The sequence below is a fragment of the Oryx dammah genome, unplaced genomic scaffold, assembly GCF_014754425.2.
Source record: "Oryx dammah isolate SB20612 unplaced genomic scaffold, SCBI_Odam_1.1 HiC_scaffold_25, whole genome shotgun sequence".
Classification (NCBI taxonomy): Eukaryota; Metazoa; Chordata; class Mammalia; order Artiodactyla; family Bovidae; genus Oryx; species Oryx dammah.
Window position 1 is genome coordinate 42,952,896 of NW_024070209.1, and position 14,216 is coordinate 42,967,111.

General features: G+C 37.1%; 1 protein-coding gene across 3 annotated transcripts in view; it reads right to left on the reverse strand.

The window, feature by feature from the left end:
- Positions 1-5,141: 5,141 nt before the first annotated feature.
- Positions 5,142-14,216, reverse strand: part of PUS10 (pseudouridine synthase 10) — a 78,812-nt gene continuing 69,737 nt past the window's right edge. For all 3 annotated transcript variants that reach the window (XM_040224169.1, XM_040224168.1, XM_040224170.1), the window contains 3 exons: positions 12,139-12,281; positions 9,460-9,559; positions 5,142-7,148 (listed from right to left, as the gene is read on the reverse strand). In XM_040224169.1, coding sequence (XP_040080103.1) covers positions 7,110-7,148; positions 9,460-9,559; positions 12,139-12,281 — 282 coding nt within the window. In that variant the 3' untranslated portion in view covers positions 5,142-7,109. The remainder of the gene's footprint in view (positions 7,149-9,459; positions 9,560-12,138; positions 12,282-14,216) is intronic.

Genomic DNA, 14,216 nt, shown 5'->3' on the forward strand with positions numbered 1-14,216 from the left:
CATCTGTTCTTCTATCACCCCACTTTCAGTTTTGAGGAGAAAAGGACCTCTTGCTTTGTAAGCTCTTCTTACATAGCAGATCCCTCCTTTCCTCTCCCATCTTGTTTCTGTATCCTCATGTAACATTTAGTGCTTCTCTTGTATAAACACAGTAAATGTTTTCTCTCGCCTAAAAGAGCAAGAATAAACACTTTTCCCACTGCTGTCATGCTCCCTCCCTTCACGTCCAGCACTGTCCAGCTGTATGAAGTGCGTTCAGCCTGTTTCCTCACTTCCCAGTCATTCTTTAGCCTGTCAGGCTTTCTCTTTCCTCCTATTTTCTTAGGATATTCTGGGAAGTAACCAGACACCCTCCCTTGTCAAATCTAGTGTCTTCTTACCAGCCCTCACTCTGCTCGACCTATTCATAACCTGTCCTCTTGACCACTCCCTCCTAGGGTACTCCTCTCTGAGGTTGACTTTTGTTCCAGGTTCTCGATCCCAGCGCTCGGTTGGTGCTATTTTTCCCCTGGTTAAGCTCAAGAGTGCCCAGAAGAAAGTTTCAGCTTTCTCTCAAGAACTGGCTGTTCCTGTCACATTCTCGACTTTCATTAATGGCATTACCATGTACCCTGCCACTGAAGATATTTAATAGAAACCTCGGAATCATATTTTATTCTTTTTTGTCCTCACACTGAAAGAGTTATCAAGTCTTTTGGGATCTGCCTTCTAAAAAGCTCTTGTCCCTGCCACTGAAAGATTTCTGATCTGTTTTGCTTCTGGAGGTGGAGTATATGCTTTTTGCATTGCATGTAACAGAAAATTTCATGCTTTTTACATTATAAGCCCAGATGTGGGCAGCAAATCAGGGATAAATATATGAGTTGTTTTGTCCAGTTTTATGCCTTTGTCTAAGATTCAGTCAAATTAATATTTTAACTAATACATCTTAGCAGAGTTTAAAGTACAAACTTAACATCAATGAGTAAAGTCAAGTCTTAATAGTAATCATGTCCCCACTACCTTCACTAATAAAACACAGGTACAAAACAATTATTTCTTCTAAATATTTTTTCTAAATGTCTATAGTTAGAGAAAAAAACAACCTACTAGTAATTATATATGTAAAAGGAGTAGCATTTATACTCTTTATTCTTATATGTCTTATTTCTACAACTTCAGTTTACTATTGGAGTTCAGAAATTTAAAGAATAACCAAAAAATCATTAAACACCTATATGTTATCAGTAATAAACAGTAATTAGTGCAAAATGTTGGTGCTTCAGTAAATCAAGTTCTCAGGAATATGGGCAGATCAATAAAATACAAATTTTTGTTAAAGGTAGCAAACATTCATCTTATTTTCTTAAACTTTAATCAAACATTATAGCTTTGCATAAAATGTAGTGAAAAATAAGTTGGAGTGTTTGAGGATCTATTTCTGAAATTTAGTCTCAGGAGACTTCGTTGGTGACACACTTGATTTTATTGGGTAATTAGATAAAAATACTGATCACTGATCCCTGGATTGGGACGATCCCCATGGACAGAGTAGTACAGTCCATGGGGTAGCAAAGAGCCAGACACAACTGAGCACATGGTGCACACTTCAGACAGCTTTAAGATGAGACAGAAAGGAAAACACCAAGTTTTTGGGTAATGGGCATTCTTAAATGCATGGTTCAAACCACATGTATCCTTTTCTAGGTAATTTCCATTTTAAAAAAGTGTTCTTAAAAATACTGTTAACTATGATGAATCTCGATCCCTGCAGAAACACTGTTCTATTTTTTTAAGTGTTCTAAATATTTGTATATGCTTCTTAATGACTAATGAATTTGGAAGCACTGAAAAAATGATTTTTAAAAGTTCTTAGTGTTTAATTATTTAATGTTAAGTTGATACTTAAAGGATTAAATCATTTTTAAAATGTCAAAATGTCTTTTGTACAGAATATTTTATTACCTTTGTAATATCTTGTATACAATGATTTTTTCTTGATAATATAATAAATGGAAAAAATTCTAAAGCCGTTACAGAAATTTGCTATCTGACTTTTAAAACATTTGAGATTTTCTTATATTTATAGCATACGCCTTACAGAAGAAGGCAGTTTTGGTTGCTTAGAAACAGTAGACATTTTTATGGAATGCTATAGCTGAATATATTTGCATATGTAACTGTCCTTTAAAATGATAATTCTGTATAGTACCAAAATACCTTTTTAAAAGATTTTCATTTTCTGCCTTCCTAACTTATTTGCTCCCTGTGTCTCTCCCTTCTTGAACAATTCGTAACAAAAATCATTTACTTATTCTGCACAAGATAAGAGTTACATCTGCCACAGGGAGGAAAGGTGCTGGCCTAGTGTGGGATTACAGTGTGGAGCCTAGGAACATTTGAGGGTAGGAGGGAGGGGAATCTCAGTGATCTTGAATAAGGATGTGGCAATAGAAGATTGGTTATTTATCAAGGGGAATGATCTATTAAGTAAAATGTTAAGGCTAATAGGGGCCAGATTTCTGTCAGAAAGGAACTGCAAATTTCGAAAGGGAGAAAACTAGAAGAAGGTTGGAATTGAAGTACTGGTATAAGCTCATGGTATGTGTAGGTAAATATATAGGTGTATGTGTACACATGCACGCCACGAGAGGGCTTGGGAGCAGCAATGCCACAGTAGCGATGGGCACACCTAGTGCCTAGATCTTTTTTCAATCATTTTCCATGAAGAGGAACCAGTTCTTCATAGAGAAATGGCCATTTCAGGGCTGCAGATGAAATACAAGCCTGGAATGTCTTTATATTAGAAAGTAAGAACATGCTTTAGGAATGATGGGGATATGTCAGAAGGACAAAGGAGCCAGCTTGAAGGGGTATCCAGTGGCCAAGTCAACATTTAGAAATAAAAATAAATGTCAGTAGCAAATTATAAACCATCAAATAAAATAGGAAGCCATGAATCCCCAAGAAGGATGTGGATTCAGTGTAATGCCAACCAGTAAATGTAAAATGAATGGTGGAATTAGAAAATCATTTGACAATCATTGTGATTGGTTCAGGTGAAAGTCTTCAATAAATGCTAAAACTAGTGAATGAAAAGTTTGATGGTCTCCCTACAAGATACTTATTAAAGGGGAAAAAAGGGTTAACTAAAAAATTGGAGGAGCTTGGCAGACATCACCTTCATTAACTGATCAAAGCCCAGTCACCAGTAACTGCAGGTACCAAATCGTGTGACATCTGAGAAGATGTAAGACGGTAATCTCCCATTTGTGGGTATTCTTGCTAGAAAGGTGCAAGCTAAACCTAATTATAAGGGAGAAACTAGAAGAAGGTTGGAATTGGAAGTACTGGTATAAATTCAGTTTTCAGTATGAGTTTTCAGTTTCTTTCAGGCAAGCCCAAATGAGGAATAGTCAACAAAATAGCCTGAAATCCTCAGAAACAAACTAATGAAAATCAAGGAAAGACAAGTTGTATCACATTGGTGAAGATTCAGTTCAGTTCAGTTCAGTCGCTCAGTCGTGTCCGACTCTGACTCCATGAATCGCAGCACGCCAGGCCTCCCTGTCCATCACCAACTCCCGGAGTTCACTCAGACTCACATCCATCGAGTCAGTGATGCCATCCAGCCATCTCATCCTCTGTCGTCCCCTTCTCCTCCTGCCCCCAATCCTTCCCAGCGTCAGAGTCTTTTCCAGTGAGTCAACTCTTCCCATGAGGTGGCCAAAGTACTTGAGTTTCAGCTTTAGCATCATTCCTTCCAAAGTAATCCCAGGGCTGATCTCCTTCAGAATGGACTGGTTGAATCTCCTTGCAGTCCAAGGGACTCTGAAGAGTCTTCAACACCACAGTGAAGATTAAAGAAACTTAATTAAATGCAGTGTCATTCCTGACTATGAAGGACATAGTTGGGACAACTGGTGAAACTTGAACCAGGTGTGTGGATTAATTTATAGTAGTATTAGTGGGACTTCCCTGATAGTCCATCAGCTAAGACTCCCATGCTCCCAAAGCAGAGAGGCCCAGGTTCAATCCCTGGTCAGGGAACTAGATCCCACATGCCACAACTAAGAGTTTGCATGCCACAGCTAACGATCCCACATCTTGGAACTATAGCTGTCACGTGTGGCAACTAAAAAGATACTGCATGCTGCAACTAAGACCCAGTGGAGGCAAATAAATAAATATATAAATAATAAAGGTAAAAAAATAGTAATATTAGTGTTAATTTCCCGATTTTGGTAGTTACATTGTGATGAAGTAGAACAATGTCCTTGTTTGTTGGAATTTGTCCTTATTTGTAGGAATTACACACCTAGTGTATTTGAGGTGATATATTTCAGGAAAAAACAGTCTTTGTACTTTTCTTACAAGTTTGAAGTTATTTCAAAATGAAAAAAATCAAAAAATGTTATAAAATGTATTTTCTCTATAATAATAAAGGCTATCATTAAAAAAACAACTAAGGAAAGCTTAATCAAAGTTCATTTTCTTATATGGAGTTAAAAATCAAAGAACAGAAGAACCCCATAAGAAAAGATCTATTTAAATAAGATGCTTTTTATAGAAATAGAAATTTAATTTCTAAATTGATTTCACATAACGTAAATGAAACCACTTATCTTACTAGGGAAATTTTTCATTTTACCAATTTTTTTTTTTTCACTTTTCCAGCTATTCAGTGTCTTTATTAAACAAAACAAGACTGTATTAGGGACAAAGATATACTTAAAGTACAAAGGGCCCTTTCCCTTAAGTGTTACTAAAAAAACAAAAACAAACATTTAAACAATAGGAGAAGATCACAAAACTAATTTAAGAATATTTTTATATAGGCAAAAAAAACTATGTATTTTTTGCACTCTATTAATGTTTTCAGTTCTAATTAAACAAAGACCTAAATTAATTTTCAACAACCTGTCTCATGAATAGTTGGAATAAGTATATACAGCTGTTTCCTCTTGAAATTTTATATAATCCCATTATAGTAAGTATAATAAGTCTTCTAATAATTGCTAAGGAGGTTCTTAATTCTTCCATTTGGACATCTACTAAATGCAAAGCTGAGCCAATAAGAAACCTACAAAAGACTATTTCTCAAATTACTTAAACTTCTCTTGTAGCAAAATTTCCCTAGGAAATAAGAAACATTCACACAATTACATTTTTACCACAAGTTTATTTCTATTATCCCTTTCTCATTTTCTGGCATTGAGAACAATGAAAAAGTTATTTGCTATTACCAGGTGGCTCAGTGGTAAAGAATTTGCCTGCCAAGCAGGGGACCTGGGTTCGATCCCTGGGTTGTGAAGATCCCCTGGAGAAGGGACCTGCTACCCATTCCAGTATTCTGGCCTGGAGAATTCCATAGACAGTCCATGGGGTCACAAAGAATCGGACATGACTGAGTGACTTTCACTTTCATTCACATATGAAATTTTTTCATGTCAGTTAAAGCATTTTCCTGATTCCTAAGGTTAATGATACAACTTAGTTTCTCTGAAGCATGTTTTTCTGTTTTTTTTATTTGTCTTTGTTGCTGTGAGTGGTCTTTCTCTAGTTGCAGTGAGCAGGGGCTACTCTTCACTGCAGTGCATGGACTTCTCACAAGCGGTGGCATCTCTTGTTGCAGAGCACAGGTTCTAGGCTCTCGAGCTTCAGTAGTTGTGGCTCACAGGCTCAGCAGTTGTGGCATATGAGCTAGTTGTTCTGTGACATGTGGGATCTTCCCAGACCAGGGGTTGAACCCATGTCCCCTGCATTGGTAAAAGGATTCTTATCCACTGTACCACCAGGGTAGTTCTAAAGCATGTTTAATGAAGAGATGGGAAACTGAGTAGTCCATACTATCTAGGTCACACGTGTTCCAAAATAAGTTCAGAAAGTTGAATCATGGTGATGGAAATTGCATTTATATCTGAAATTTTAATGAGACTCCTTTCTGAAACTTTTAATGATCCATCCATTTTCTTTAGGTTGTGCTTATTTAATGATTTTCCTTTTCAGAGTACCAACTGATGATTAACTAATTAACAAATGGTAATCATATGAGCTCACATGAAATTTACTTGGGCTATTTTTTTGTAAGCTTGATTTTGTATCTAAATTCCAAAAGTCAGTTCCCATGGTTATGTGCATTAAAATGACATTCTAGGTGCCTCCTTCATGTAGGAGGTGCTCAGTAATAAGGTTTTTTTAGAAATGACCCTAGAGATCAGGAAACTTCAGTCCTAGTCCCAGATATGGAATTTAGATGAATTTGAGATATATCAGTTAACTTCTATTCTTTGGTTTTCATATTTATAAAGTGGAGATGATAATACTCTTATCTACCTGCCTGATGAAGATGTTTGGAATTAGATAATATATTGAAGCACTCTGGAATATCAGCTTAACCTTTGTTTAGCAAGTCAGTTTTTCAGAATCTTATCCCTGGGATTAAAGTCATTGAAGGCACTTGTGTCTCCTCATTTAAAAGTCTCTTAACATGGTATGCCTCAGTTCCTAAGGTGTTACTTCCTCTCCCCCAGGAAACATACTGACAATTCTAGATTGTCAGAATAGTAACTTGGAGTCATTAAGATTTTGACAGATCACACCAAAACAGTACTTCTATTGGTAATCGCTTGCTTGAAGCTTACTGGGAAAAATATTAATGATGTCAGATTTTCATTTGATATCCTAGAATATTATAAGGATACTGTGCTGCATAAATCTAGAGGTAACTTTTATCAAGATTATTTTAAAAACTTAAAACATGATTTTAACTATCTTATGGAGGGAAATTTTGCTGAAAGAAATTAGAGCTTCTCAGATTATCAGAGAATGTATACTGTTTTTGTAACTCTAAATGAATGGTTCATTATTCATAATTTGGCTTGTTGGGGATTGGAGAAAAATCATAAGACATCCTTAGAATAATTCAACACAAATTATACACATAGTTAGATCCTGAGATGTTACAACAAATTTAAAAATATATAGATCAACATGATCCAAATGATTTCCAAGACACTGTTGGAAAAACAACCATTTTGGTGGTGGATAAAAACAACCTTTACAGTGTATGCTGGATGGACGTCCATGCGGAGCTGGAAAAGCCTACTCTTTGTTTCCAAATATGAAAGCTAGTCATCCAGAGCAGGGGGCCAATCAACATCTACAGACTAGAAGGAAGAAAACAAGTCATTAACACATTATTGTTCTAGTAAGCATTTACTGGTAATGCTGTACATATTTGACAGTTTTAATATAATGCAACAGAGGAAACTGCATTGGAAGAAAAACAGCCACAGAACATCTCAATTTAACACCCTAAAATCCACTCTAGGACTTGGGGTTCTTGGACCTGAGGTCTCTTCCTGAATTCACTGAGTAATTTGGTTACTCAGCCAGTTATTTAACTGTACTTTTTGATCAAAACAAGTTTAGAGTATATTTATAAACAAGTCAAGAGTATATTTAAATTTTTAAAATGTTATTTATGGGAAAATGAATGAATGCAGGGGGCAATACCAACTTTCCCTCAAAAGTCTCAGCAACTTTTAGTCTTCATTTTCCCATCCTGCATTTAACAGTACTACATTTAAAGTAGTCTTTATACTTACAATGTTAAATACTGTTAAATAAATGTTAATAAAGTAGTACATTTAAAGTAGTCTTTATACTTAAACAATGTTGTTTGTAACTTAGCAACTAAATGTGAAATAAATCATTATGAAAGATCACCTGAAACTAGAAAAGGATTAGAAGTTTTTGCATTCACATTAATAGAATTTTTGTTTCTTTTAAAATTGAATTTATCTATCTCTACTCATCCTGGTTTGGCTCTTCTAGAACAAAACCTTGATCTTTAAGTTATAATGGAATTACAGTAGCAGAATATTGGTCTCCACATAAAATATCATGTCCCAGGCATTAGAAGTATGAAATTCCACTTTGCCTTAACTACCTAGAGGGCCTAATTTAGAAGTTAAACAAACAAAAAGTACAAAAAGCAAACAACAAAACTACCATGCCCACATTGTTTTTTAATACCTAAAGTGTAAAACCTGAAATGACTGACTTACTAAAAATTATTTTTTTAAGTTAATCTATGTGTCAATACAAGACTTGGGAATTTTTATTAGAAAAGCCCAAATAAGTATTGTGTGTATCTATATATTTTACAAATGCCAAGATATACTTTGATTTCATTTCAGAGAATAGCCATAAACCAAACACCTATATATAAATTTAAGGGTGGTTTTTCAAGCCTGAAAACCAAACATTACTGATCACAGTATCTAGCATGTGTTGAGGACAGGGGAAAGTAGGCATATTTATTGGGTTTTTAAAGTTGTACAAGTGATCGTAGTGGACAGTCAAGGCTGAGAAACTCTGGCCTTTGGCTCTTCGACACTCCTAAGCTATCCTAAGAATTAAGGTCAAAGAAGATGAATGCATTTGGAATTTTCTTTAGGAGAAGATTGTCTTCCTGAAAATGAGAGTCTTCCTAAGAAGATTCCCTGCAACCCTCAAGGTGCTATCACTGGTTGTCCCACAGGAGGTGTATAAAATCTAACCCGAAAGAACTCAAGGGAAGTGCTGGTAAGGTAATAATGCTCCAGTGATCATTTGATTACCATGGCTGTTTTCACACCAGCTAATTATACCCACTTCTTTTCATTTATACTGAGATGATTCCCAAGTGCAAAAATCCCCCCCCCCTTTTTTTGTGGGCTAGGGGGCTGTTTTTAATCAGATATTTACCAAAGTGTACAACTTGTGACTCAATACCTATTGGTGCTCACATGAGGAAAATATTTATGGAGAATTTCCTGAAAGATCCATTCATTCCATCCTTCTAATTAAGAATGTAATGTGATTTCAATTCATACGATATGAACAGAGAATTTCTTTTATACCGTATCACAGAAGCCTTGAGTGAGTGAGTGAAGTCGCTCAGTCGTGTCCGACTCTTTGTGACCCCATGGGCTGTAGCCTAGCAGGCTCCTCTGTCCATGGGATTTTCCAGGCAATAGTCCTGGAGTGGATTGCCATTTCCTTCGCCAGGGGATCTTCCCAACCCAGGGATCGAACCCGGGTCTCCTGCATTGTAGACAGACGCTTTACCGTCTGAGCCACCAAGGAAGTGTCCTCATAGAAGCCTTATGGGACTGCTTTTATATATAACCATTGACTCATCCCATTTTCTATCCCTACGTGTTTCTGAGTAGGCTGTCTTAAATTCTCTACAAAAGAGACCAAAGGATATGTGAAGGGCACTGAAAACTTTCTTTCCTTGTGTGGTTCCAGGGTCTCATGTCATATGTAAAGCATAGTTAGTCAATTAGCTATATATTTGTAAGAATCATAAACAAGACCAATTTCAAATATCTATTAAAGTGAACAGTACTATTTGGCTTAGTGCTGCAAGAGCATAATGTTGGCTGAATTCAGTGTATAAACAGGCATTTCCACAGTAAAATGGTTTACCTCAACATCCAGCTCAAGAATGTCTGCAGTCACATCCATCAGAGAGCCAATGTTTGGCTTGGTTCTTCCAAAGTCTCCATGTACAAACTCTTTAATGTAGCTGAGGTTTGTTTAAGGATAAAATGAAGATAGTCGTGTAATACCAACTGTTAGGTGAGATTTGACAGGTTGGAGGAGAAATGACAAAAGCAGAAATGCAACAGAAGGGAGTTTATTTCTGAGCCGTGATTGGGACGTATATCTTAGAAAATATAGCTATGGCAATAAATAAGCTAGAGCAAACTGATTCCTACCAGTCTGGGAGCCAACACTGGGGCCTAGGGCCTATGTTTACACCAAACTTACCAAGAGTCATGACTTTCCTTTTGGCTCATCTCCAAGCGCCAAAGTTTGAATATGGATTTTTAAAATTAACTGTAGTTCAATACTTTTTAAAAAAGAACTTCAGCTGTTTTCTTTTTTGCCACAAATTCTATTTTATCATCTTTTTGGTCTCATCATTTTTTAGTAATGACAGCAGATATCTGCCAAATGGTAGGTTCTCACAGGGTCACTCCTGGTGACATTATTGATGGCTTCTCTTGTAACATGACCCAGTGACACAATAGCAATAGGATGGAAGACAATGTACATATTTATACTTAACGAAGGTCCTTCAGAAGGATTCTAAATTCTAGTTGTTTGCAATTCTTGCACGGTTGGCAATAGAACTAATTCTTTTGTGTGTGTATTTTTCTTATAGATTTTCAAATTTCAAAGTCAGTGACTAATCCTAGAATTATTCAAATTACCTTAATACTCCTTACACAGAACTCTACTATAATCTTAACTGTATTTTACCTGAGAGAGATGTTTTTGCCAGCATTCAGTAAATACTCATTTAGCCTATGTTATCTATAAACCAGCACTTAGTATAAAACTGTAATATAATTTAAATGTAAAAGTTTATTCTCAGGTGATAAATATAAAGTTAAAACCATAATATGATGATTAAGTCTTCCTCACTTTCTGATAATTTGTTCACTGTAGTTTCACCAAATATTTTGACTCAAACATAAGGTATATAGTTATCTAGTTTACTGTCTTCTTTGCTAAACTCATAATTGCTCAACTGTCCCTTTTCACTCACCTCTTTAGAGAGTGCTACTTCTGAGTAGCAATGATGAGGGAGGATGAGAAAAAGTCCCAGAATAACCAATTAAAAGGTCCATAATAGTCTTTATTCATAGCCAGAGGGATGAAGTATAAGTCAAATGAACTAGTTTGGTATACTGAGTAATATACGAGAAAAAGTCACGTAATTCTGTGAATTACGGAATCTAAAGTTCTACCATGTAATAGTCTTCCTTGGTTAATGCCTTAGACTTATTCTAAAAGTATGTTAGTTAGATTGAAAAGACATTGGCTTCTCCATAAGACCACTGCATTTCTTCTTAGCACATCAAAACAAACGCTAAAATTAGATGAAAATGTATGTCTTTTATATCTGTGATTTCTCTGAAATTCCACCCACTGTCCATCTACAATAAGCAAATGTGCTCCATGTCCCCTGGTCTAAATAGGTCATCACTTGATTGAAACTAAAAAAATTCAGATTTTCGGAGTAAATAACCTGTACTTATTTCAGCTTGGTCAGTCCTGGGGTGGAGTAGGTAAAGAGAAGGGGAGAGAAGATTGATGGAAAGGAGAGACAGACTAATAACAGAAAGACAGTAAGAATGCTGTTTGGTAATTAAAACTTATTCCCCCCCTGTTATTATATCCAATAAGTTGTCATGAGTTTTGTACCAAATAGAAGGTTTCATTCTTCATGTTATTCAATCACAAAACAGCATCAAACCAAGAAACAAATAAAAACTTGGGGCACTTCTGAAAAATAAACTAAAACTAAGACAAAGGCAGTTCCCTGATATATTTTAACCCGGCAACTAAGATCTGATACAAGGACTTCCCTGGTGGCTCAGATGATAAAGCGTCTGCCTATAATGCGGGAGACCTGGGTTCGATTCCTGGGTTGGAAAGATCCCCTGAAGAAGGCAATGGTACCCCACTCCAGTACTCTTGCCTGGAAAATCCCATGGATGGAGGTGCCTGGCAGGCTATAATCCATGGGGTTGCAAAGAGTCAGACACGACTGAGTGACTTCACTCACTCACTCACTCAAAATCTGATATAAAACCACACAAAGCAGAGTAGATTACTAACAAATGATTTAAACTGGGACTGTTCTCTTGTTCTGGGCCAGTGGCCAGATAACGTGAAGGTCTGCATGTGAAGTGGGGCCACTCCCATCCATCACCCCTGTTTAATCATCTGGGGCAGAATGCTGAAAGGACCTAAATGTGGTTGTCAATATGTGGCCTGCAAAATGTGTAAAGGCATGAATCAATCAAATGTGTTCTCTGAGCCCTTACTATGCCCTCAGTACCTCAGCATTGTTAAGATACTACCTATTTTAAGGTTCACATTGAATTGGCTGCTGCCTCGTGATTTACAATGTCATTTTGAAAAACACAAATTTAATAGGTCAAAATACCTCAGATAGACAAAAAAGATTCTTCTACAACCCAACCTTTCCTGAATAGTTTCAAGATAAGGTTGAACCTCTTTCCCAGGGTGGCATGAATTCTCCCAATAGGAATCTGGAAGGCTTAGTGCTACACAAGAGTGAAAGGATACGTTCCAGCTTGAGTCTTCAGGTAGAGGCGGAAATGGTGCTCGTCCACATAGCGTGTCTCCATGGAGTGAATGATGCGAGTTCTCACAGCCAGGGGCCTCCGGTGAAGGACCCGTAAAGGTGTTTTCTGGTCAATCGTTAAGTCCTAGAGAAGGGTATGAGAACCATGTTTCAGCTTTCCTGCCCAGTGAAGCCTGTCTTAGCATCTCCTTTGTCATCCATGGCTCACTATAGATGTTTTCTTAAGGATCCCATCTATTACTATCAGGACAGAAACTAATATTGTAATAAATTGTATTCTCTAAGGTTCAAACTTTGTGGGACTTCCTGTAATCTAGTCCACAATTACTTATCTTCTGGGCCCCAGTACACCATTTAAAAACAAATAAAAAAAGTATCATTGATTTGAAGTAAATGATACCCAAGGTCTCTTTTGTTCTAACATTGACAAATTGATTGGACCCTGGGGTGTTATCCTGCCCATTAAACAGAGATCTTGTAGAAGATAATGTTCTTACTTTTTTCCCCCCTAACCCAGCAGAGTGACCTAACAGTGAGAAATTCATACTGAGGTGAGAAATGGTGTTTATAGAAAATGGACATCAGCATCACTTGTGTGCCTGGGCAGTGTCCATGTTGTAGGGATAATAATATACCTATTCACAAGGTTATTTCTTTTTGTTCTACAAAAGGAAATATCTGGGAAATTAACAGCTGCATCACTGTCTAGGGTGGTGTTTCAGAATAATAATTATAAGTAAATCAGAACCTCTCAATATTTGTCAGCCCAGTTCAGGTTACTTGAGAATTACATTGCATGTTTTTTTTTTTACAGCTCAGCTTTTTAGGGACAAAGGCTTGGTTTTCTCACAGAGATGTCCTTTTATGTCACAAGATATAGATAAAGAAATACAGGTTAATATTGTAAAAGGCCAACTAATTCCCCGTTTTAAAAATAGATACTGGGCATAACCAGCAATGTAGGTTCACAAGAACTTTGAATCCTCTGCAATTTCTTGTTGGAACAACTCCTTCCTGATTTATGTGATTAGTAAGTGCCTGAAGCCATGCTGAGAAAAGAAAGATTTCTGTCTGGCCTCTCCTCTATCTAGTTCTCCACCAAGAAAGAAGAGCAGGTTCTGACAAAGACTATATTTGAAATGGTATGACTGCTTGCTTTTATCAGAGCAGTGAGTCAATGGCTCCTCCTAACTTGTGGGTTTTACGATTCTATAATTCTTTGATTTTAGAAGCACTTTGTTCAAATGAGGTAAGTTGTCTCTATAAGGTCTAATGTTACTCTAGTCAAAAAGACCAAAAAAAAGAAAAATGACAAGGCTGAATTATTATAGAAACAATAAAGATATGGTCTCCACTTTAGGGCACAGAAGCAGCTGGGCTTTAAAGGTGTGACTAGGTGCGGGGTGCTCTTCCCGTTTCCTTTACGAGTCATTCCTGGGACTCTGACCCAGGAGCAGGCAATGGAGTTAAAGCTGAGCCAATAAGACACACCACCACTTCCGACACAACACTCAGACTGACACACACTCGTGTGTCTTTTTGGTCTCTTGGTTTTCTAGTAAACAAAATGAAACCACTTCATTTACTCCAACACTGTGCTCTGCTTTCCCATACTGCTGAATTTTTCAGAAACACATATAAAGATACACAAATGATTTCTTCCTTACAATTAGGTTGCCCTGGACTTCCCTGGTAGTCCAGTGGTTGAGAATCTGCCTGCCAGTGCAGGGGACATGGGTTTGATACCTGGTCTGGGAAGATTCCACATGCCCCGGGGCAGCTGGGCCTGTGACACAACTACTGAGCCCAAGCTCTAGAGCCTGTGCTCCACAGCAGAAGAGGCCACCACAATGAGAAACCCATGCACTGCAACTAGAGAGAGAGCCCGTCTTCATCGTGAAGGTCCAGCACAGCCAAAACACACACACACACACACAAACTAGATTGCCCTTCAAAAAAGAGGAGACAGAGAGTAAATCTGAAATGACTTTTTGTCAGAATGGGGCAGTAATCAGTTTCTATATTTTTGATGCCAATAGGAATATCTGAAAAATGTTTT